Source organism: Pteronotus mesoamericanus, unplaced genomic scaffold (assembly GCF_021234165.1).
Source record: "Pteronotus mesoamericanus isolate MK-2021 breed Mesoamerican mustached bat unplaced genomic scaffold, CSHL_Meso_final scaffold_409, whole genome shotgun sequence".
Classification (NCBI taxonomy): domain Eukaryota; kingdom Metazoa; phylum Chordata; class Mammalia; order Chiroptera; family Mormoopidae; genus Pteronotus; species Pteronotus mesoamericanus.
In genome coordinates this window covers 216,408-239,069 of record NW_026555316.1, presented here as the reverse complement: position 1 = coordinate 239,069, position 22,662 = coordinate 216,408, and the positions used below count along the sequence as shown (strand labels likewise).

At 55.9% G+C, this 22,662-nt stretch overlaps 1 protein-coding gene across 1 annotated transcript in view; it reads right to left on the bottom strand.

Annotated features, from left to right (window-relative positions):
• Positions 1-7,534: 7,534 nt before the first annotated feature.
• Positions 7,535-22,662, bottom strand: part of KMT2C (lysine methyltransferase 2C) — a 213,577-nt gene continuing 198,449 nt past the window's right edge. The window contains exons 50-60 of the mRNA XM_054593417.1: positions 22,039-22,288; positions 20,830-20,969; positions 20,310-20,417; positions 16,922-18,041; positions 15,689-15,825; positions 14,616-14,758; positions 14,183-14,351; positions 11,399-11,515; positions 11,137-11,210; positions 10,799-10,907; positions 7,535-9,422 (exon numbers count right to left, since the gene is read on the bottom strand). Coding sequence (XP_054449392.1) covers positions 9,330-9,422; positions 10,799-10,907; positions 11,137-11,210; positions 11,399-11,515; positions 14,183-14,351; positions 14,616-14,758; positions 15,689-15,825; positions 16,922-18,041; positions 20,310-20,417; positions 20,830-20,969; positions 22,039-22,288 — 2,460 coding nt within the window. The 3' untranslated portion in view covers positions 7,535-9,329. The remainder of the gene's footprint in view (positions 9,423-10,798; positions 10,908-11,136; positions 11,211-11,398; positions 11,516-14,182; positions 14,352-14,615; positions 14,759-15,688; positions 15,826-16,921; positions 18,042-20,309; positions 20,418-20,829; positions 20,970-22,038; positions 22,289-22,662) is intronic.

The following is a 22,662-nucleotide window of genomic DNA, read 5'->3' as shown; positions in this document are numbered from 1 at the left end:
GCGGCCGGCGCTCCAGGCCCACGGACACACGGGAACCTGTACCACACTCACAAACGACGTCAAAACTAACGCTGGAAAATCAGTACCTTCTTGACGTTAGGGTAGGCAAACCTTTCTTTCTTTAGGTTTTAAAAATAGCTTTTCCCCCTTACAGTTCATATAGGCCTCTAACAGAACACCGGAAAAGCACAAGCAGCAAAGAACAGTCATTCATGATCACAAGCAGTTTACAGTTTCGCGTTTCCTTCTAGGTCCCCTGTGTGGAGATACGCGACAAAACTTCCATTTTTACGTCACTGAGATTGTGGTTACGCATCACACGTCACACTTCGTGGATATTTACCATTTCAAAGTCTCAAATCTATATGAGTATTTTGATAACCAAGAATACCCTATACCAACCCAGTCTGGAGACAAAAATGTAATCCTGCCTTTCTTGGCGACAAAAATAGCAACAGGCTTCTAGATAAAACCACTGGTAGAGTTATGATTAAAATATCGCATTCCCTTAAAGTTCGACTTAAAAAAGGCGCAAAGCAGGAGTACACAGAGCGCGGTGCTGCTGAGAGTTCGTGTGCTCCGTACTTTTAAAACATTAGCAAGGAGGCACGTTTCCACGGAACAGTGTGTCCGCACAGCGCTGCGGGAAGAGACGCACACCGGCGGTTACTGCGCAGCACGTGCTGAGCACGCGACTACGAGCTGGTCCGCACCCGCTGCCCTCCGTTTCTGAGGTCGTTTAACAAGCCTGTATCCGCGATTAGGCAAAGGTTTCTTAACTCAGGGAAAGGACTAGTCAAAAAAGATGACTTGCGTGTCACCAGAATTAAAATCTGCTCATGAAACCATTGCGAAAATGAAAAGGTAAGCCACAGGCTCGTATCCAGAGTCTATAAACAATCGTTAGAATTCAGTGAAAGGGCAACTCGCCCACAGACACACCGGAGGGGAGGGCGTGGGGGAGGCGGAGGGGGTGCGGGGGGATAAACGGTGATGGAAGGAGACTTGACTTGGGGGGTGGAATTCCAGAATTGTACCCCTGAAACCCATACAGTTTCATTTACCAATGTCACCCAGCAAATTCGATTAAAAAGAGACAACCCAATTTGTAAAACGGATCAAGTACCTGCCCCTTCCGCCCACATACACCTCGCTCCTGTGAAGAGGTGCTCAGTCTCGTCCGCAGGGAAACGCAGATGAGAACCCCGGTCAGCCGCCCCGCACACCCATTCAAATGGCGACACGCAGACTGACCTGGGCTCCGAGGGGACGGCAGCGAGGGCGGTTCCAGCGTCGATTCCGCGTCTTCCCCGACGGGCGGCCGTGTACGCCGAGCGGCGGGACGGCCAGACCGACACCCAGGGGACATGCACAGTGACCGCCGGTAGGGGACGCGGTAACCTCACCCTCTCCACAGCCAAGTGGGCTGGGGGAACCAGGAGCCGTGGGCTGGGTGTCATCGACACTTGCGTGGCAGAAGAAAAAAATGACAGCAGGGCATCTGGGGGACCCAAGAGGAAAAGAACCCACAATTGGCAGCTTAACAGGCAACATGGCGGGTGACACCAAGAGCAGCAGCCACCCCGGGAGGATGTCCCACTCACCGCAGTGCAAGGGCGAAGCGTTCCCGGGCCCTGGAGCTGACCCCGGGGCCCCGTCCTGCGGCCGGGCCCCGCCTGAGGGGACGGGATGCAGACGGAGCAGGACAGGGAGGGTCGGGAAAAGGGACGATAAGCCTTGGCATTTGGAGGCAGGAGGCTGCGCGGCACCGGCCGCAGCCACCGCGCTGAGCGCACACTCGTGGGCAGAGGGGCTCTGGAGGCAGCACAGCGTCGGGGACACTCTGCCCCCAGCTCAGGGGACCAAGCTTCCGCCACGTGAGCAGCAAAGGAGGGTCCCGGTCAAATCCCGTATGGAGTTACTATGGGAGAGAATGTGACACTCCTTTCCTACTCAGAACACTTCCGACAGTTCGGTCACCCAGTGCACAGGCCCCCACACGGAGCAGCTCCGGCGACAACAGCTGGGCGTCCTGTGGGCTGACGCCACGCTAACGGCACGCTGACGCCACGCTGACTCCGCGCGCCTGGGGGCAGCGCCCGGCCCCGCAGGCTCAGGGCTCAGCCCCACCCGGCTGCCCCCCGACCTCGACAGATGCCAGCCGTGCGTCCAGGGTCCCCAGCCCACCGGCTGGAGGTCAGGGACGTCCACACCCACCCCTCGGGCTCGATTCATTTGCTAGAGCAGCTTTCTGAACTCAGGAAGGCAGTTCACGTACAGGATTCTTGTCAAACAATAACAAAAGACGCCGGGAGCGTCCAGAGGTAAGGGACGAACGAACAGGGCACAGTACGCAGGGCGATCGGAGCTGGAACCGCCACCGCGACCGCTGGCCCCTCCACGCGGGACACCCTGTCCAGCTCAGCGGGGCCGTAGCTCAGCAGCGGCGCTCAGTTGGACTCATCCTAAAAACGTTAAGGGACAAGCTTCAAAAGGAGGAAACCGGCTCTCCGGTGACTTAGCTGCCGCCAGAATCAAGTCTGCCACTCTTTAAAGGAGAACACCGCAATCCAGAACGCAACCACGGACACACAAACGACAGAGCCCCATAAAGGGTGCTGGTGACGAGGAATGCGGGACAATGTGACCAGTTACAGGAGATCGATCAATGAATTAAACAGATCCAGAAATGACAGAGAACTAGCAGGTAACAATACGTAAAATGGCTACTATGAACCTGTTGAACGTGCTACAAATTTTAAAGGAGAACTTGAATAATGAGGAATGAACCTGTCCCAACTAGGAAGGTTGTGGAAAAAAAAGAGACAAACCTGAGTCACTGTCACACATCGGAGGTGAATGGGGAGGCGTGGGGACCTTGAGGCGTCCTGGATCCGGGCCTGGAAAAGCAAAGGAATGGAACTGGGAAAACTGGTCACAGGAGCCGTGCGTGCAGTTCACCTGACAGCTGCGTGCAGGCTGCGTTCACGCCTGTTCTGACCCCGCCCACGGCCACGCGAGAGGAGGCCGAGTCAGGGGATTTGGGGCCTGTATTTCTTCGCAACTTTTCGGAAAATTTAAAATTACCCTGGCATAAACTGTACTTAAAAGACTAGTAAATCGCTGTGACACTCTTAAGGTTGCACGTCTGAAAAGACTTCATTTTGCCGTGTACAAGGCACACCTAGGCCTTTGTGTGCATTATTACACAAGGGAGTGTTTTGCTTACGTATCATTACGCGCATCCTTATTTTCCCCTCAAAAATTTGGGCAAAAAAGTGCTCAATACACATGGCAAAATACAGTAACTCATCACAGCATTATATACGAGAAAATAATTGTAAACTACCCAGACAGCTCACGGGGTTTCTTCTTCTTGTCTTCCCTGCCTTCGTTTGCTTTTAAACGGGAATTTTAATCACAAAAGATCATCGCATAGTCTTACACAGGTATTCATTTCCACTGTGGAAAGTAATGCATCGATCCATTTCAGCCACTGTCCTCCCCCCTCAGGGCCCATGAGGGGAGGCGGCCCAGCAGACTCACCTCTCGGAGCTGCGAGGGGCGAGGCGGACACGCAGCCTGGACAGGCGCGCGAGGCAGCAGGAAGCAGCAGGCCCTGTGGGAGGGCGTGCTTAGGTGGGGTCTCCTGGGTGGATGCCTGGGCGGGTGGAGCTGCCACCGACAGGAAGTATCAGCGGAGCCACTTTAGGAAAGAAAATAAAGGTTGAGTCTTCCAGTGTAGCTTTGACGGTACCAGGCGCAGCCAGGGCAGAGAAAGAGCGGCTCTGGCCATACCTGGGTTTGCAGAGGGGAGCCGTCTGGGAAGCTGTTGCCGTGTAAGTTGACGCCATGGGGTGAGGCCAGCGGGCTCGGGAGCCCAGGATGGAGACCTGGGGAGAGCTACCGTGGCCGCTGCTGGGGGCTGGGGCGGGGGCAGGCGGGGGACAGCATGGGACGGCCTCAGGGCGAGCTGGCGTGCACTTGCGTTTGCGCAGCACAGAGGGGAAGCACGTTCTCCATGCCAGCGGCTGGAGAAGGCCGTCCGCAGCCCTGAGAACTCAGACCAGCCCGGGCGCCCGCCCTGGGGCAGAGCGGCGGGCAGGGGGCAGCTTCCCCAGGGCAGGTGGCGGGGACCCAGGGACCTCGGCCGCCGCTGGGAGAGCGCCAGGCCTGGCTGTCGCTGCTGATCAGAGGAGCCGCCCTGTCTTCCTCCCCACAGGACATGGGGTCCAGCTCAGGTGGTTACAGAAGTGGTAGGAACCCTCCTGGAGCCACGGCTGAGGAGGGTGCCGGCCACGGCGCGGCGGGTCCCCACCAAGTCCTCATGCCCGTTCGGGTCTGTGGAGGCATCTGCAAGCAGGAGCGACGCGGGGCTCCTCGCTGCTCCGGAATCGTCCCGCGAGGGGTCCCAGGCCGACGGGCCGTGCAGGCGGCTTTAAGAAACCCCGGTCCTCTGAAAACTGTCCTTACAAACGGAGGCTTCCCTTCTGTTACGTAGACAAAATATTGAAACAAACGTAGCGCTTCTTGCAGGTGTGGTCATGGGTGCAGAGAAACCGGCTGCAGGGGGCCCGCCAGCCAAGGGGCTTCCACGGCGGCACCTGGGGCCAGATGTCCTCGCATCGCAGGAGCCAGGGACGCCTGCTCAGCTGGGCTTTCCTGGAGGAGGTGACCTTCCGGAAGGTGTTTTTCAGGTCGAAATCACGTCACTTTTAAAATTAAACAGGTCAGGCCAGTGGGCGGGGCAAAGGCGAGGCGGGGGTCATTCCGAAGACCCCATCGCGCGCGTCTCTCCCCAAGACACCCGGCGGCTCCGGCTCCACAGTCCTGCTCCACCAGCCCCTCTCTGAACCAGCGGGGCCGCCCAGCCGTCTTCGCAGGGATGGGCCTCTGCTCAGCAGCACGGCTGCCTCGCGCCAGCCGGGGTCACGGCGCCCCTCTCGGCGCTTCCCGCGGCGCCCAGGTCTCCAGGATCCCTGCGGGCTCGCGCTCCGGTCCCATCTCACCTCCTGCCGCGGGCCCCGCCTCGCAGACCTCAGGCCTCTGGCGCAGGCTGGGGAGGCCTTGCCTCCGCCCCGCTGCCCGCTGTCTCTTCGTTCCTCTGGCTTCGCTTCGGTGCCACCTCAGGGAGGCCTCTCCTGCCTCCCAGCTCACCACATGAGATTTCTGTCCTAAAAACGGCCGCGTTCGGTCTGTGTCCTGCCGCACAGAAGCCCTGTGACTCAGGATCCAGAGCAGAGCCCACACGGACAGGATGGGAGGGCCGGGATGCGGACCAGGCTGGCCGCGTGGCGGGTAAAAACCGGGAGGGACAGCTCGGCTCCGGAGGCCGCCCGGGTGAGCGAGGGGCCCCAGCCCCACACCAGCACCAGAAGAAAAGTCCCCAGTGATACTCGGTCGTGGAGACCAGAGGGACTGTGTCCCAGGAAGATGCACGCGCCCAGCCTGCGGCTCCAGCGACCCGGCTAATGCCGTGCCCACCCCGCCGGCTCGAGACCCTGTCCCGCCCTGCTCACGGTTCAGCCAGAACCTCCTCCAGCACCTCCCCCACCCGAGCGGCCAGCGGCGGCCTTGGCGAGCCCCGGCCCTTTGGCTGAGTGGCCGCAGGCCTGGCACCGGCAGCGATCGGGTGCAGGTCACGTGGGCTTTATTCCCAGGGAGCAAGGCTGGTTCAGCATCTACAATTAATGCGACTCACAACATAAACAGAATGAAGCATAAAAATCACATCATCCTATCAATCGCTGCAGAAAAAGCATTGGGCAAAACCCAGCGTTTACAATGAAAACTCTGCACAGTGGGGACGGGGGAACGTAGCGCCACACAATGAAGGCCACGCGTGACAAACCCACAGCGAGTACACCCAGCCGTGCAAAGCTGAAAGCAGGCCTTCTCTTTACAATCAGGAACAAGATAAGGGCGTCCACTTGCACCATTTTATTCAACATAGTACTGGGAGTCCTGGCCCAGGCCGGAGGACAAGGGACCCAAATTAAAAACAGAAGTAAAACTGTCCACGTTTGCCGATGACGTATGATGGAGAGCCCTAAAGATTCCACCAAAATTTTTTTAGAATAAAACTATTTCAACTCATACACCACCACCAAAAGAAAACCCCCGATCGCTTTAAAAAAGGGGCAACGGAATTGAACGGACACTTTTCCAGGAGGACACACAGCTGGCCAACAGACATATGAAAAGATGCCCAACGTCACTCATCATCAGAGAGATGCAAACCAAAACCACAAATGAGCTCGCCCCTCACAGCTGTCCCAAAGGCCGCCATCAATACACCAGAAACAAGAAGCGCCGGCGGGGATGTGGGGCAGCGGGACCCTGCTGCACCGCTGGGGACCGCGAACCGGTGCGCCCGCTGCGGAAAAGTGTGCAGTGTCCTCAGAAAACGACTGCCTTACGATCCAGTGCTTCCTCTTCTGGGCATTTATGCAGACACTCAAAACACTCATTCAAAAAGCTATACGAACCCCCTGCTACGTTCAGTGCACTGTTCTTTACAGTCGCCGAGATACAGGGCAACCCAAGCGTCCACCGACCGACCGGTGGACAGGAGAGGCGGCGTGTGCGCACCGTGGACTGCGACTCGGCCATAACAGGGAATGGAACCTCCGACAGCGTGGACGGCCCCGGGAGCTACGCTAAGTGCAGGAAGCTGGAGGAAGGCCAGGGCCGTCGAAAGACACTGATACGCGAAATCTAAGAAAAATAAACAAACTCACAGATACAAGGGATGAACTGGTGGTCGCCAAGCGTCGTGGCGGGGGATGGATAAGAACGTACGGAGACTAGGAAGTAGCAACTGCCAGTTACAGGAACAGTCGCGGGGACGCAGGGCGCAGCACAAGATCACTGCGTGATACACCGTCACTGCGTAGTACGCCCGAAACGAGTAAAATATTGTACATATCAACTGTAATTGAGAATAAGAAAAATTTGAAAATAAAAGGCAGCTCACCTTGTACACAGGATTTTACTGAAATTAGAAAAAATAAACACATAAAAGGCTTCGGGTTTCTTCACAAATTGTAACACACGTCTTTACTACGGTAAAAACAAAAAGTCTTGAGGGGGGATTCAGAGCCACTTCAATTCTCAGTTAACTCCGTAAATAAGGATGTTCAATACTGTCAGTGTTAGAGACCAAATAAAGTCTTTAACATGTACAAAAAAACTAGGAGAGCAGTTGAACAGTTAACAAAAACAGACTTTAAACAAGGGCATAAAGCACAACACATATTTCTTAATCAGAAACCGAGGTTCTCTGTTCGGCTGCCAGGAAGAGAGAGTCTCCATGGGCAATGGGCTGGGGACCGGCGACTTGCAGGGGGCGGGCAAAGTTGACCATCTCAACACGCCAGTGATTCTCGAAGGCAGACGGGCCGGCGGTGAATCCCCAGCAGCCGCCAGTTCCGGAGCTCAAACCGGAACACGAGAGGGGTTAACAGAGACACAGGTGGCTTTTGTAGATGTAAAATATTTTATTTGTAAATGGTGATTTTCTAAATCTGTGTCCACAAATTCCAAAACCCATAACACTCTGTATACTTCAAAAAATTCAATTTTTGCCAACATTAGATACTATTATACAGAACAGAAAACAAAACAAAAACCCGGTAGGACAAATACTGGTAGGATGTCAGAATATTGTACAAGAGAAGAAAAATATTCAAGAAACAAATTTCATACAGCTATTTATCAAGAGAAAAATATATACAATTGATTTATTCTGTAAGATAAAAATACATCATGCCATATACATTACAAGTTCAGAACTGCGTCACTGAATATACCAACAGCTTACAGCCCACTTGAATTGTGCACACAAAACTTCATTTTATCCTTAGCCTGCGAAGTGTCAGTACCAGAATTTTAAGTACAAAATAAAAAGCTAACCTGGTTCAAAATGCTGATTAAGTTTCTACAAGCAAACACAAAACAGTGTGTTTTTTATTAAAGAAATGTAAACAAACAGTTCATACAAACACATTTTAAAATTACACCTTCCAAACCCTTCTGCCAGAGCTGGGCCACTGCCGGCCCGGTCACGCCCGCTCTTTGCTCCTCCCCCCCAATTTCCGTGTTAAATAGAAGGCTAGAGAGTTAGCTCCGAGTTCCTGCTACATGATCCTAGTATGTTTACATGACTTTTTTGTGGCTTGAAACAAAGTTCTAATCAAAACTACTCTTGCTGAAAAAACACTCAGCCTCCATTTGGATGTCTTGTAAGCCGTTATTCACAGTTATCACAAAGTGTAAGCACAAAACCTGACTGAAGGAGCAGGGATGCAACAATATAACAGGAAAAAATTAGTTCCAATTACGAAAACAGCTAGAAAAGTCGTCGCCGTGGCCATTCTATCAGAAGTCAGGTGTATAAAACAGTAAGAACTAATTGACCGTAGTTTCCAAAAAACCCCAAACACTCTAGGTTGAAATTTTGGTTATTACATAATTATAATGGCGTATTTAATAACACAAAATTATATTGTAACATCCCGATGAACATTTTATAAGCACCCGAGCTGCTGCAGAGCCTGGTAGCATTTGGTCAATAACTATTTTTATACTGTATTTTTTTCTCAAAATATTTACATATTTGTACAAAGTAACAGGTTTGTTAGTTCTGCAGGTAACAGCAGCAGCTTGGCTTTCTTCTAACTTTTATTTAAAAATAGCTTCATTCACTTATTCAATAATAAATACAAAAAGTTTCTCTTATTTTACAGAAATCAAAAACTACAATAAACTGACTCATGGAATCAAGTATTTAAATGTATTTTAGTGCAAGTTATTATCCCTTAGCTCTATCCCTAAGGAAGTCATTCAGTACATTCCTTGTTCAGTGGTGTCTACTGTATTTAAAAAACGTTAGCTTAGAGGGCCTGCCCCTGTTCCCGATAAGGCGGTGGCCAGCACTTTGGACGTCTCCCTTTCGCTGGTGATTTCAGTCTTACATTCATAGAAGGCCCCTGCCCCGGGGCAGGGCAGCCATCGGCTCTTTGCCCCAGTAAAAGTTTCTCCTTAGTGAGACTAAAACAACAAAACAAAATAAAACCCACCCACAGAAAGAAAAAGGAAGGAAAGGAAAAGAAAAAGTGCTGGACCGTTCTGTCGTTCTGGTCGGCCTCGGCCGCAGCAGGCGCGGTGCGCGAGGCGGCGCTCGGAGGGCCGAGGAAATCAGAACTCCCAGAAGCTAGTTTTCAAAGTCATAAAACAGAAAAAAAACCTTTCTGCTGCCAAATCCAAACGGTGCGTTGAGTCGCGTGTTCCTAGGGACGAGCCGCCCGCCGAGAAGGCAAGGAATGCGTTCAGTTCATCCACTTGCGGCAGTTCACGGCCCCGCAGTGGCAGGGGATCTTGTGCTGGTCGTCTTCAAAGTCGAACTTATAGTCATAGCACAGCTGCCACGGCAGAGACACGGAGTGAGAGGGGCCGCCGGGGGGCGCGGGGTCCCGGCCTCCCCCTCCCCCTGCCCAGGAATCTCAACCAGCCAGCAAAACAGAAGCTACAGGAAGGTCCGGGCACGAGGGGGAACCTTGAGAGGAAGTGAAGGGACAGCCTGGCTGTGTTCACCTGGGACCCCAAAGGGACAGGGGGAACCGGGGAAGGCGGGCCACTGTTCTCAGCCCTGGCCCGGCGAGAGAAAGGGTGGCTGGCCAGAGCGGCGTTCCCGGCTGTCCCCCAGGCTGCCCCTGTGGGAGGCCACGTGGGCGCACCCCGCCGAGGCCCCTCCCTGCCGGCCAATGGGGCACCTACGTCGCGCAGGGCGGACTCCCCCTTGCTACCTACCACCGCTCTCCTCCGCTGGTCCTCCCTTAAAAGGACACGGCAAAGGTATCTTTCTACCGGGCTCCCCCAGGGGGTACCATCTCAGGCCAACCCCATTGTCAAGGTGGCGGGCACCTGCCCGGGACGGCCCAGCACACGCTGGGCTCCTCACGTACTTTCTCTTAGGTGCCCATCAAGTTACTTCAAGGTGTGCGAGATGGGTCTTGGGGCAATTCTTCATTTAAAAAGGAGAATTCCAAAAAGGGGACCAAAAGACACAGGCAGGATCCCACAGCTCTGCTCATGAAGGGCTGGGGGCGCCACCCAGGGCGAGGCCCCCTGCAGAGTCGCGCCCTGCTCGGCGGGGGCGCCGTGGCAGACGCAGGCCTGAGCCGGGGAGCTCTGGATGCGTGCCGGACGCATCAGGGGCGGCAAAGTGGGGCGCGGCGGGCGCGGCAAGGAGGACTAAGGGTAAAATCTGAACTGTCATCTGCAAGACCGAAGAACAGAGGTCAAGGTCCACGTTTAGCACTTTGAAGCAAAGGAAAAAAATAAAGTAGCCAAACTCTTCAAATCTGTGGACATGAACCGCCGGGAGGCGTGTCCTCCTGTGTGACCTGTGGGGGCCGCACGCCACAGGCCGAGCACACGGGGGCAGCAGTGGCATGGCCGGCGCAGACCGTCTGTTCAAGGCAGGGCTCAGCCTCTTCAGTCTCTACAGGAGGGGACCCGGCCCGCCTGCGGCCAGGCTGCGGGAGGGGGTCCCGAGACACAGGGCGTGGCGCCCCATGCGCGACACGGGAATGGAGCGCGGGGGCAGCGCGGCGGCAGCACACACACAGCGCTGCCGGGGAGAGCAGCGCGCGGTGAGACGCGACGGGGCGGCGACCCGGGGCCTCCCCAGCGGAGGCTGCTTCCAGCAGCAGGGCCCTGGGAAACCGCCCGACAAACTGCATGGCCCGCACGGCGAGGGCGAGGGCGCAGCCGCAGCCGCGCCCGGCGCCCTTACCTCCTCTCCCTTCTGGATCCTCCGGCTGGAGCTGATGATGATTTTGTGTCCTCTCTCAAACGTCACCACTTCAGCCACACAGTTAGGTGCGCACGAATGGTTGATGTATCTGTAAACCGCCGTTTCAGATAACGATGAATCAACCGCAAGCTTTAAAAACCTGCAGCTCACAGGGTGAACTGCTTCCTCAGTACATTTCTACTTGCCCATAGAACAAGGACACACATAGTTCTAAAGAAAACTCTTCGGAACTCATCTGCCCTGAGCTGCCCACCCGACAGGCTGCGGCCAGCTCCGGGCTCCGGGCGGGGGCGCGCCTGGCCCGCCGGCTGTCTCACCTTGCAGGCCCTCCTGTGAGCGTCGCGTCGATCACGTGGTCGTTGTCCATGCGGAACATGTACACGCCCCGGTTCTGAAAGAGAAGCCATTCAGACTCCTCCCTGTGGCCGGGCCAAGCTGGGGAGGCTCCCCGGGGGCCGACCTGCACTGCGTCTGCAGGGGTCTCACGCCAGCCCGCAGGCGCACTGGAGCGACAGCCGGCTCCGGCCCTGCCTCTCGGGCGGCCCGTGCACAAGGAGGGTGGCCGGCTGGGGCCCGTACCTGAGACTCGTACAGTTTCTCTTTTCTGTTTGCCACTTCGTTCCGAATGATGGTCCCGATGTACTCAATGACCATGGTGTGCTTCTCGATGTCTCTGGCGGCGTAGAGGCCCAGCCCCTGCAAGGGAGCGCGCGTGTGTGTACCTCGAAAGCTCGGCCGTTCTCGGCCAACAAACCTGCACTGTCTCTCATACAAAGGTCCTATCAACGGCCGCGCTGAAGATGCCACCGGACTCCGTGACCTTGTGTCGGCCGTGCTACCTGAGGACCGGACACGTGACCTCTCACAGCTCTGCCTTGTCCGTGCGCCTTTTCCACACCTGATTCAGGCGCTGCTGACGGGTCAGCCCCACTTTGCACCAGGCCTTCCCACCTCCCACGTGTTGTCACATGAGATCTCACCCGCTAAACAGGCCAATGGCCCCTGGCGTTTACCCTGTCCCATCACGATTTCTAAAGGGGCTTGACATGGCCGTAAACACAGTAAAACGGAACCAGGGCTCACTGTAAGGGGTTATGAATGAAAAACGGATTTCACATCTGGTGGTGAGTTTCCAGAAGCTGGGGCAAAAAAGAGAAACAGGAAAAGCGAATTTAATTACCAGGAAAATTAGAAAGAAAGGAAGTTCTTGGGAAAGTCAACTTATACCCCTAACGTACAATCCTGCTACAGAAATGCAGAGGAACCCAAATCGATGAAAACACCAGCGCATGCTCTCCGGTGGCCTCTGCGCCTCCGGCACCGGCAGCCCTGACATGTCATGCACCGCCTGCACCATCTGCTGTCCTTAGCGCCACAGAGTCTGGGAATAAATGGGCAATTCCCGCAGAGATCTGTGCTTTCTTCCCCCAAGCCCGGTTTCTGCCTGCTCTGCCCACACTGACCCGGCGTGCCACTGGTATTGTACCACTCCTCCTGGGGGGCAAAGGCTGCTCTGTAGCTACGGAAAACACCACACAGTGAGGCCTCACTGACTGAAAAACGGACAAAGGCTACGAGCGTGTGACCTCCCGGGAGAGCAAATCCCTTTGTAATGAAAGTTACAGGGTCAGTCTGCACTTAGTGCTGGCGACACAATAAAAAGGCCGTAACATCTGCTACATGCAGAACACAGGCCCATCGCCAACGCAGCCTTCTCAGGAAAGCAGCCGTGCCGGCTGCAGCACCAAGTGCCTGGGTGTTTACGTGGAATCGTGCTCTTGGGAAACCACCCACGGGGGTGAGGTGATCAATACACAGGGAGAGTTACACACGCTACGGATGGCAACGCTGGTGTCTTCGGGAAAAGTTGTACACAAAAATGTGCATTGGTAGCGGAACAGGTTAATTTCAGCTCAGCGCCGTCGCCGAGCAGCAGAGCCGTGGAGGATGAGAGGGCAGCCTCGGTTGGTCTAGAGACTATCAGTGAAAAAAGGTGCAGAAAAATAGAAATAACACAAATCCACTTTCACACATGCACACAGAGGCGGCAGCAGAGCAGGTAGTAGCACGAGATCGCCTGGGAGGTAGAACGGAGGAAGACAGAGAAAAAAAAAACGCTTTCAGGTTAAGGTGACAGACTAAACACAGGTTGTTATGAAACTCTGAAAATCACGGTAAGGCAACAGCAGCAACGCACAGAAGCAGGAATGGGCAAGAGGGCTGAGCGGTCTGCAAGCGGGCGGAAGGGAAGGCGACCGATTTAGCAGAGACGTCAGCACCACTACCAGGAGCAGGGACCCAGCACACGCTTAGCTACTTAAAAAAAAAAAAAAGAAAAGAAAAAAAAAGACGAGCAGGTGAGTAGAAGCCTCAGAACAAGACCAAAGAAACCAGAGGAGAAGCGGGCGAGCAGGGTCGAGGCCAGTCCGGGGTTCTCTGGCTGCGCGGGAGCACCGGGCCCCGGCTCGGCGGCCCCACGCCTGCAGGTCTTTAGCAAGGCCCGGGGGAAGCCAGCGCCGCTGGCTGCGGCCACGCTGCGGCCCCGGATCTCAGGGGTCTGGCATGCGCCCGTTATGTGCAAAGAAGAGGAATCAGGAATTCACAAAAGAACAAATGCGACAACACTTTTCAGACTGAAGGTCACACGCTCCCACATTGGAAGGGCTCGTCAAGTGAGGAAATTAATGAATCAGTAAGACCTCAGTGCAGGTGTGTTGTTGCTAGATGCCCAAACACCAAGAATAGAGAGAAGGCCCTGGCTGGTGTGGCTCAGTGGGGTGAGTGCCGGCCTGTGAACCAAAGGTTGTGGGTTCGATTCCCAGTCAGGCAGGTCTGCGGTGCTGCAGGCAGTGAGGTAGGAGATTAAACAAGGCTGGCAGGGCCTGAGTGGAGATCGGAGAGCAATTCCAACCAGGGACGCCCGGGGTGATGCTGGCTAGGCTCTGGTGGCCGAGTCTGCAGCTTGGAGAGCGCAGACTACACGTGAGCATGGTCCACGCTGGGCCTGCAGGCGGCTGCGCTGTGCAAGATCCCACAAGCCACCTGCCAGGAAGTACGTAATGATTTCCTGGGAAGAAGCTTCCAGAACCTAACCTCCGAAATTTGGAAACGCTCTCATTGGACTGTTCTCGTCACAAATGCTCGAGAGCACAGCGGGGCGTGTGGAGGCCAGCGCCAGCCGTGGCCTTGGGCATGGGGGTGGGGAAGCCATGCAGCGCGCGCTCCCCACTCGTGCGTGGACTCACTCGCTCCATACACTGACGAGCTCTGACGGAAGTGGGGCCCTGCTCCCGCGCCACCTGCAGCCTGCTGCACACACCAGCCCCCGCCCCGGCCCCTTCCCGAGACGGAGGCCTTTCCCACCTGAATCCGCGACCGGGCGAGGTACACGTTGGACTTCCACTCGGTCTTCATCTTCCGGTACTGCGAGGACTTGGAGTGGACGAACTGCTTGCTGTAGGGGGCGTTCAGCTCCCCGGTGACGGTGCTCTGAAAGGACTTGGAGGTGCTGGTGCTGTTCAGGGTGTGCGGCCTGCAGACAAGGGCGTGCCGCCAGGAAGGGAGAGAAGGAGAAGTGAAGACCCCTCTGAGCCCGGTCGGGCGGCCGCGGCGGCCGGGGCGCGTGCACACGGAAAGCTGCCTAGCAGAGCCCCGCGGGCGCTCCCTGGCTGGGCGGGCGGGCGGGCGGGCGCAGCCCGAGGCGGCGGGATGTGCAAGCGGCAGGCAGATCGAGCACAGAGACCCCTGCTAGGCCTAGAAGCCCTGGGCTGAGCTATGTGAAGTTAAAACAAAATACCTTAACACAAACCTCTTGACATGGGCACTCATCTTCGGTTCGGACCGGGCACAGCCCGTGGGGTTGACAGCCAGAGGCAGCTCCATGAGGGGGTTCCGGCCGTACCGGAAGGTGTAGTTCTCGCACGCCTCGGCCCCAGGCAGCTGGAAAGAAGCACAGCAGGCGCCCCCTGAGCTGGCCAGCGGGCCTCCCGCTCCGGCTGGAGGGCGCATTCAGAATGCCACTCAATGCGCGCAGCCTGCGCTCTGCGCTGCTGGAGGACACCCAAGGCCGGCGCCCACGCAGAATGCAATGGCACCGGTGTGCGGGCCTGGGGGTGGCAGGGCCCGCAACTCCAACATCCCCAAATGGGGGTGAGGGGCGGGCGGCTTCGCGCACAGCTCTTTCACCCAAGTTAACGGCAATGTTCGTGGCCTCGGAATGTGAAAAGTTTAGTTAGAAACCATTCATACGGGCTACTTTCGTGATCGCTCCTCCCTTCTCTCCACCTGACCATGGCGGGGACACTGTCACTCTCGTGCCCTAGGAGCACAGGTGGCACCTTAGGGGGAACTTGTACAATGATTTAGATGGCAAAGGCCTTTTCTCGAATACGTTTCTTGCGCACGCGTCTCTCGACAGACACAGCAGACGTACTGCGCAGGCCGGGCTCTCCACTCAGGGAGGCAACCGGGCCGACGGCTCAGGGGCTTTGGGTCCTTTGCTTCTCCTAAGACCCATCAGCGAGCTCCTACTCTCAGGAAAAAGGCCTTATGATCACGCAGTTTTCCAAAACTGCGTGTAGACTCATTGGCAAAGGCGCTTGTGATCCTGAAAGATCACAAAGAGGAGGCGCGTGTTCTCCTGAGACCCAGCAGCAGCTGTAAACGCCCCGCGACAGCGCAGGGCAGCCGGAGCCACGGGCAGGGGGGCCTGCGCCGCGTGGGCCGCCTGACCGAGCAGACGCCAGCCCTTGTGGAGCCGTCCCGATGCACCGCGACGCCTCGTGAGAGGCCGGTGCGCGTCTGCCGGCCACGCCGCCGCTGCACGTGCCACAGCGGTCACCCGGCAGCCCCGCCTCATGCCACACTCACTGATTCCGCGATCCGAGCCACCGCTGAGACGGTCAGGCCGAACAGGTCCTCTCCTTTCAAATACGCTGGGAAAAGCTGGAGCATGTCAGACTTTTTCCTCACACATGCCACAGGCTCCAGAATTTTATCCCAGACACCTACATGTGGACGAAGGAAAAAAGTCTGTCTGACAAACTAGCGAAACAGGACGCAGCGCACAGTGTAGAGCAGAGCGGGACCGATCCTTGCAGGCCCGCGCCCGGGCCCCATGGCCTGGCACGCCGGCCGGCAGGGCCCCTTGGAGGCCCTGAAACCTGGAGCACAAGCCTGTGCCGTACTAAGGACAGTAGGCAGGGCAAGTGAAAAATAACATGTAAAATAACTGAAATTTATACAGTAGTAAATTCATTTTCATATGGGCTACGTAACATACTAGGTTTTAAAATGTCCATTTACTGATATCTCTCGAAGAGTTACTTTTGCCTCAGATATAAATTATATTATGAAATTTATATTTTTATTGGAATCATCTTTAGAGCATTTCATACATTTTTAAAGAACCACCAACTTTTTAAAAAAGCAGTTCTCCGGTACATTTTAAAAATTTTATTGCTTGGTTTTAGAGAAGGAGGAAGGTGGGGAGAGAGAGAGAGAGAGAAAGAGACACCCCCCTCACTTCCTTGGGCACTCGTTGCTTGAATCCTGCCTGTGCCCTGACCAGGGACTGAACCACAACCCTGGCCTATTGGGGCGATGCTCTAACCCACCGAGCCACCCAGCCAGGACCCCAGTGACATCCCTCCCACGTCAGAGTGACGGCGATACGTAGGCTCAACACTAGATGTTAAAACTAAGGGCCTACTTTCTAGCTCTAAATGTGACACCTGATGCCCCTGAGAAAAGACAATCCCCAGAACGTGCTCGACAGGTGGAGTGCGCCTTCTCCAGGGCAGCGAGAAGCAGGTCCCCAATGCAAAGGGCAGGCAACCTTTATCGGCAAATTTTTCTATCTGTTCTATCAACTCTGTATTTGATTATATATCCTGATTGAGAGTAAGTCTAGCAAGTGTCTATGCAACTGTACAGCAAAGAGCTGGTTCAATCACATGAAGCAGCTCAGATTTGCATTTGTAAATGAAAAACCCACATCTGTCGTTACCAAGTATGAAACAAACACGAGAGAAGACAGGGAAACGCCGGCCTGAAACGTCCAGCGCCGGACAGCGGAGGGACCGCGCCGCGGGCGGCTCTCACCTTTGGGGGAGGAGTCACTCAGGACGAGGTCCTCGTGGCCCTGCTCCACGACCCTGACGACAAACACAGGGCGCCCGTCCTTCTCCTCGATCGAGCACAGGTAGCGGCAGCGCCGGTTGGCGTAGCGTGTGCTCCAGTACAGGCGGCTGGCCTCGTAGCCCACGGGGAAGAGTGCCTTGGGGGAGTGGAACGCCTGCATCTGCTGCGGGAGCAGCTGGCCGATGGCGTGGAAGATGAGGCTCCCGACGCGGAAGGTGTGGTCGCGCTCGCCTCGCTGCACGATGCTGGCGATCTGCCGCACCTCGTCCCGCTGCACGTAGACCCTCCGGAAGACCGCAAAGTAGTTCAGCTCCTGCTCATGAATTCCCTTTGGTTTGTGCATGGGACAAAGCATAGTTTTATCCTTAAAAAACATGCATTGTGCTTTCATGGCGCAGGTAAAGTGGTAAATGTTGGTGCACCGCAGTCTGTGGCAGCCACTGGTGGCGCCCATTTTGTGACAGAAGACGCACTTCATGTGCAGGCCTCGCCGCAGGGCCAGCTCCACATTGATTAAGGCACCAGCCTGGGTCTCATAGACCTCTGTGGACCACAGAGCGCAGTTCAAGTGGACCCACAGGTCCAAGTCAAGGTTGAGCAGCCTTGCCGGCCCATCAGTCAAACCATCGCCCTCCTCGTGACAAAAACAGCACTTCCGGTAGTCTTTGGGCACAGGGTCGGGTTTAAGGGACGTGCCCAGCTTCTTCAGGAATTCGTCGATCTCATCCTCACAAGGCGGCTGGAACGTGCCCTTGGGGATCACGATGTGAATGCTCCACTTCTTCCACTTCATTCCTCTCCACTTCTTGTTGATTGGCCTGCAGTCCTCAAACCCACCGTGGACAGTTCGTAGCCGAGGCTTCAACTTGACTGTGACCTTGAGCTCATCTGGCTTGGCCTCGACTTTGGCTGCTTCAAAAGCAGGAGGGAAGGTGATGGGAGGCGAGGCCGGCGGGGACGCCGCCTCCTGGAGCTGCGGGAGACAGTGCACGTCCAGCGTGGAGATGTTGTTGCTGTACTGATGGAACACTCGGGAAGGCGACTCTTTTACAGGCGACTGTGGCAACGAAGGAACAGCCTCCTGGGCAAGAAAAGGGAGAGTAATTCACAAGCTCTAAAAGCCTTTCTTGCTGACATGCAAAGCCAGGCCACTCGGTTTAACAGGGTGTGTGGCCAGCAGGCAGGGGACAGAGTCTGTAAGCAGGTGGTGAGGACACGGGCCCAGCAGAGCCGATGTCGCACACCTGTGGAGTGACAGGGCTGGTGAGGGAGGCAGCTGCGGGTGGACCCAACTCTGCGGAGCCGCGACGCCGGAGCACTGCTCTCGCCCCCCCTGGACACTGCGGTCCCTCCCCATTACAAAGCCAGAGGGGCCAAGGCCACAGAGGAGTTAGTGGGTTTAACTGGTACGATGGAGCAATGCTCTTCTTAAACCAAGCGAGCACTTCGAAAAGCTCTCCTATGAGCTTATCCCCACTCTCCGGCCTCCCTGCCTATTCCTCTCGACTCCACTGCTGGCACACGTGGGAAGGAAGGGGAGGGCCCTGCCCCTAAGCCAATGGACCATCCTCTGAAGCTGTTCAGGCTCAAACTCAGGCGCTCCTTCGGCAGCACGCCCTCAGTTCACGGTCCGGCCCCCGAGTTCCCTTTCCTCACGTTCCCCCATCCTGCCGGCTCCCCGAGAAGAGGGCGCACCTCGGGGAGAACCCAGGAATCGCACACCGACTAAAGACACTCGTGAAAAGACATTCCTTCCTGCACACAAGATAAGACACCCTCATTTCAAGTTGGAACCTTTTGGGCATACAGCTCGGACTCCACACCTCGGCACTGGGGCCTGCTGCCCGCTGGCAAAATGAGGGTCTCAGGACATGCGCCCCAGGGACCCCAGGACAGCGAGAACCTGGGGGGGGAGCGGCGGGCGGCGCGGGCGGTCCCCCCGCCCCCGCAGTGGCTTGAGAGCGGCTGCCCACACGCACAGCCAGCAGGCTCAGGGGGAGGCGCCTGCGCCACGGGCCATCGGAGAGACGCCAGCTGGGGCCACAGCGAGACCCAGCGTACGCCGGTCCAAGTGGCGTCCTCAGGAACAAGCCAGGGAGGATGTGCGGAAAGGGGAGTCGCCAGCACTGCTGGGGGGGCGCAGGCTGGGGCAGCCGCCGGGGAAGCGCTGCGGCGGCTCCCCAGAAAGTCGGAACTGCCTTCTGACCCAGCAATTCCACTTCTGGGTGTTTATCTGAAGAATCCAAAACACTGATGTGAAAAGATGTGTCTATCCCTATGTTCACTGCGGCGTTATCGACAACCACCAAGGTATAGAAGCAGCCCAAGTGCCCAGCCACAGACAAGTGGATAAAGAAGAGGTGGTGCGTCTATACAATGGGCTGGGACTTGGCTATACAAAAACAATGAAATCTTGCCATTTGCGAAGGCCTGGGTGGACCTGGAGAGTATTATGCTAAATGAAACAAGTCACAGAGATAAATACTGTATGATCTCACTTACATATTGAAACAAAACAAAAACAAAACAACAAAAATACCCCAAAACAAAACAGAAATGGGAGACCAAACTGATGGGTCACCAGAATGGAGGAGTTTGGGACACGAGCAAAAAAAAAAAAAAAAAAAGAAAAAAAAAAAAAGGAACTTAGAAGTACAGACTGCTAGTTACAAAAATACCCAGGAGGACGTAAGCGCAGCGCAGCAGCGGCTGTGTACACGGCTGGATGGGCACCGGGCTTACGGGCGTGGGCTTCGGGGGGAGGGGGCGGGCGGGGGGCCTATGAGTCGCTAATCACTACGCTGCACACCTGAAAGTCACGTGACTCTGCAGTTCAAGTGTGTTTGAAAATAAATTTTTCAAAAAGTAGAAGAGTAATAGAAACAGATACAGTTGTGCTAGAAAACCAAACATCTCCATCAACTACACACTTAGATACACTTAAATTACACAAAATTAAGTAGCCCATTTCTGCCAAGATAGGAACAAAGTAACTTCTCCCCAAAATACTTGCACAGACTTGTTTGTGAACAGGTTTTCCCGCTGGGATAAGATCAATAAAAACAATATTCTACAGTTGTAATTAAGATATGTGTAACTAAACAAAACCAAATATTTTAGGGTCAATATTTTATTCAATTCTGAACTTTTAAGATCTAATTCAGGTCTCTCCGCCCAACAAACAAATCATTTCACCTGCAGCGGCCGCCTGGACCGAGGGGTGGGGGAGCCACGCTCTCACTCGGAACGGCGCCCACCCCCGGATCCCTGTTGGTTCCCTGATGTGTCCCTAGAACACAGAAGTCACCCACTGTCTACTGCGCATTAGCTGAAACTGGACTAACTGTACCTTGCTCTCCGAGGTTTTTGCTTGTGCGGTTGATGCATAAAGAATAAAGCAGTTATTGCTACAGAAGACAATGTCCTTTTCCACTCTGTTGGAGCTTTCGCGAGAATCCTGGAAAGCAAAGAGAAACGTGTGGGGATCTCAACAAATTCCAATTTAATAAAAACAGAATCTATAGAGTGTTGGTTTTTATCTCATGTTGAAGGTGAAAGGAGCTTCCTATCTTGAGTAAAAACAAAATGATGCATCTACTTACCATAGAATGTAATCACAGAGAAAATAAATGTGTCAAAGTAAACTTTACTATCTATATCCGTTGCGCTTAAAAATACATCTTCAGAACACCCAGTTTCAGCCTGCTGTAGTTTGTGTGTGTCCAGACCGTCACATGCGTGCCGACACACTGCCCGGAACACGTGTCCCGGGCGGTTCCCAGAGGGGCCCTCCCGGACTGGGCAGCAGAGCGCGGCCCAGGACGCTTCCTGCGGCGGGGCCCGGGGGTGGGGAAGGGGCGTCCCCCTACCTTGCTGCCGAAGGCCAGGTCCCTGAACGACTTCCGCACGCCGCTCCCAAGAACGACCACCTTGCAGTGAGAGCACCACTGGGCCCTGAGGGCCGTGCCCTCTGCCACACGGTGACTGGCATCCTTGTACCCAGAGAGACCTGGGGGCGAGAGTCCTGTCAGGGACGGAAACGCCCAACACCACGCGGCGGCGTGGGTTTGTGCTCTGTTACCTCCTCACAAGGGCTCGCTGAGCTGACCTCCGTTATTCCCCGTTAATTCATAAAAACCTCCTCTTCCGGGCAGAGGCTACGGGGCGCCGACAACGTGCATGGCCCGGCACAGGGGAGGGAGCACGGCTCTGCCCAAGCAGCTGCGGAGATGCTGCTGCGCACGGGGCGGGACGGACACCGCGGCGCGCGACCACCTCGTCTGGGGGCCGGGGGCCGGGGGCCGGGGGCAAGCTCTTGCTTTTGCTTGAGGGTTAGGATGACGATACAAAAACATTTTATGAGAGGCGAGAGGTATGTGCGCCAGAGTCTTAAGTAAGTTTGATTTGGACAAGGAGGGATAAGCCATATTCCAGAGCCAAGGTAAGAGTCAGGACTCACGCAGGGCACGGTGGCAGAAGCAGGGAAAACGGGGAAGCAGGACCGCGAGGGACGAAGGGTTCAAAACCCACCCTGGCGACTCTCCTTCGGGGCTCGGGGGTAAGGAGTGGGGACCACTCGGTCCCGACAGCAGCGGATGGACAGAAACAGGCCGCAGGGCTGGCCGGAGAGGGTGGAAGCAGGGCCGGGAGTAGAGCACAGGAAGGGAGCCTGCCTGGGGACGGCGGCCCCAGCGCAGACGGCGCAGAGGGATGGCGAGTGGTGACAGAAGACGCAGAAGAAAAGGAAACGGGCAAGTCCCGGCCCTCTGGGCTCAATGTGGAGCCATGCTCGCGGGGTGAGGGTCTGGGCATGCAGAGACCAAGAGATGCTTCCAGTAACCTGCTCAGGGGTGCACTCAAATACTTCCTGCCACATCGCACGTCATACACACCCCAAAGCACCAGAGGTCAAAATCACCCCACGGGGCACAGACCTCCCGCATAAGGTTCATGCACTGACGGCTACACTCCAAGATGTGGCCTGTGACGTGCTAACAATCACACTGAAATTGTACGAGGAGTAAAAGCACGGCCTGCAGATGCAGGACAGACCCGAGGCTGAGTGTGAACCAGCTCACCATTGCTCGCTGGAGGAAGTGGCACATTGGGCGGCTGCAGCCGGTATGAGCTTGTTAATCTGGGGGGGGTCGCAGATCCTGGTGGAGGCCCACGGAGAAATAAATGCTGTCGATACTCCAAACCCGGGTTTACTCTGTGGCTATTGACCAAACCCACGGACGGACCGTCTGGAGCGTTACTAACCTCATAGCTGTTAGGGATTCGGACGTGAAGCAGGTCGGAAAACGCAGCCACGACGCTGCTAATGTTCTGGAAGAGAAAGGCCAGTGAGTGCTGTAGCATCTGCCCAGCAACCCTCTGCAGAGCAGCTCAGGCTCTGGACAGAGGAGGCCTCAGGGCTCGTGCACGGGGAGCTGCCCCACAGCGCCTCCTCGGAGCAGAGCCTCGGGCCCAGGCTGCCGCAGCGGGCCAGCCTCCGCACACGCAAGCCCTGCTCAGGGGACCCAGGTGCCGGCACGCCTCAGCGCACCGACTGCCCTCAGGCCGCTGCAGGTCAGACAGGCATGCAGGGACACGGCCCAGGAGCGGGCGCGACACCCCGAGGACGCAGGCTCGCGGGAAAGCTGTGTCCTGACCACCGACTGCCTGCCTTCAGAGAGCGAGGAGGCACCAAACCACGCCGC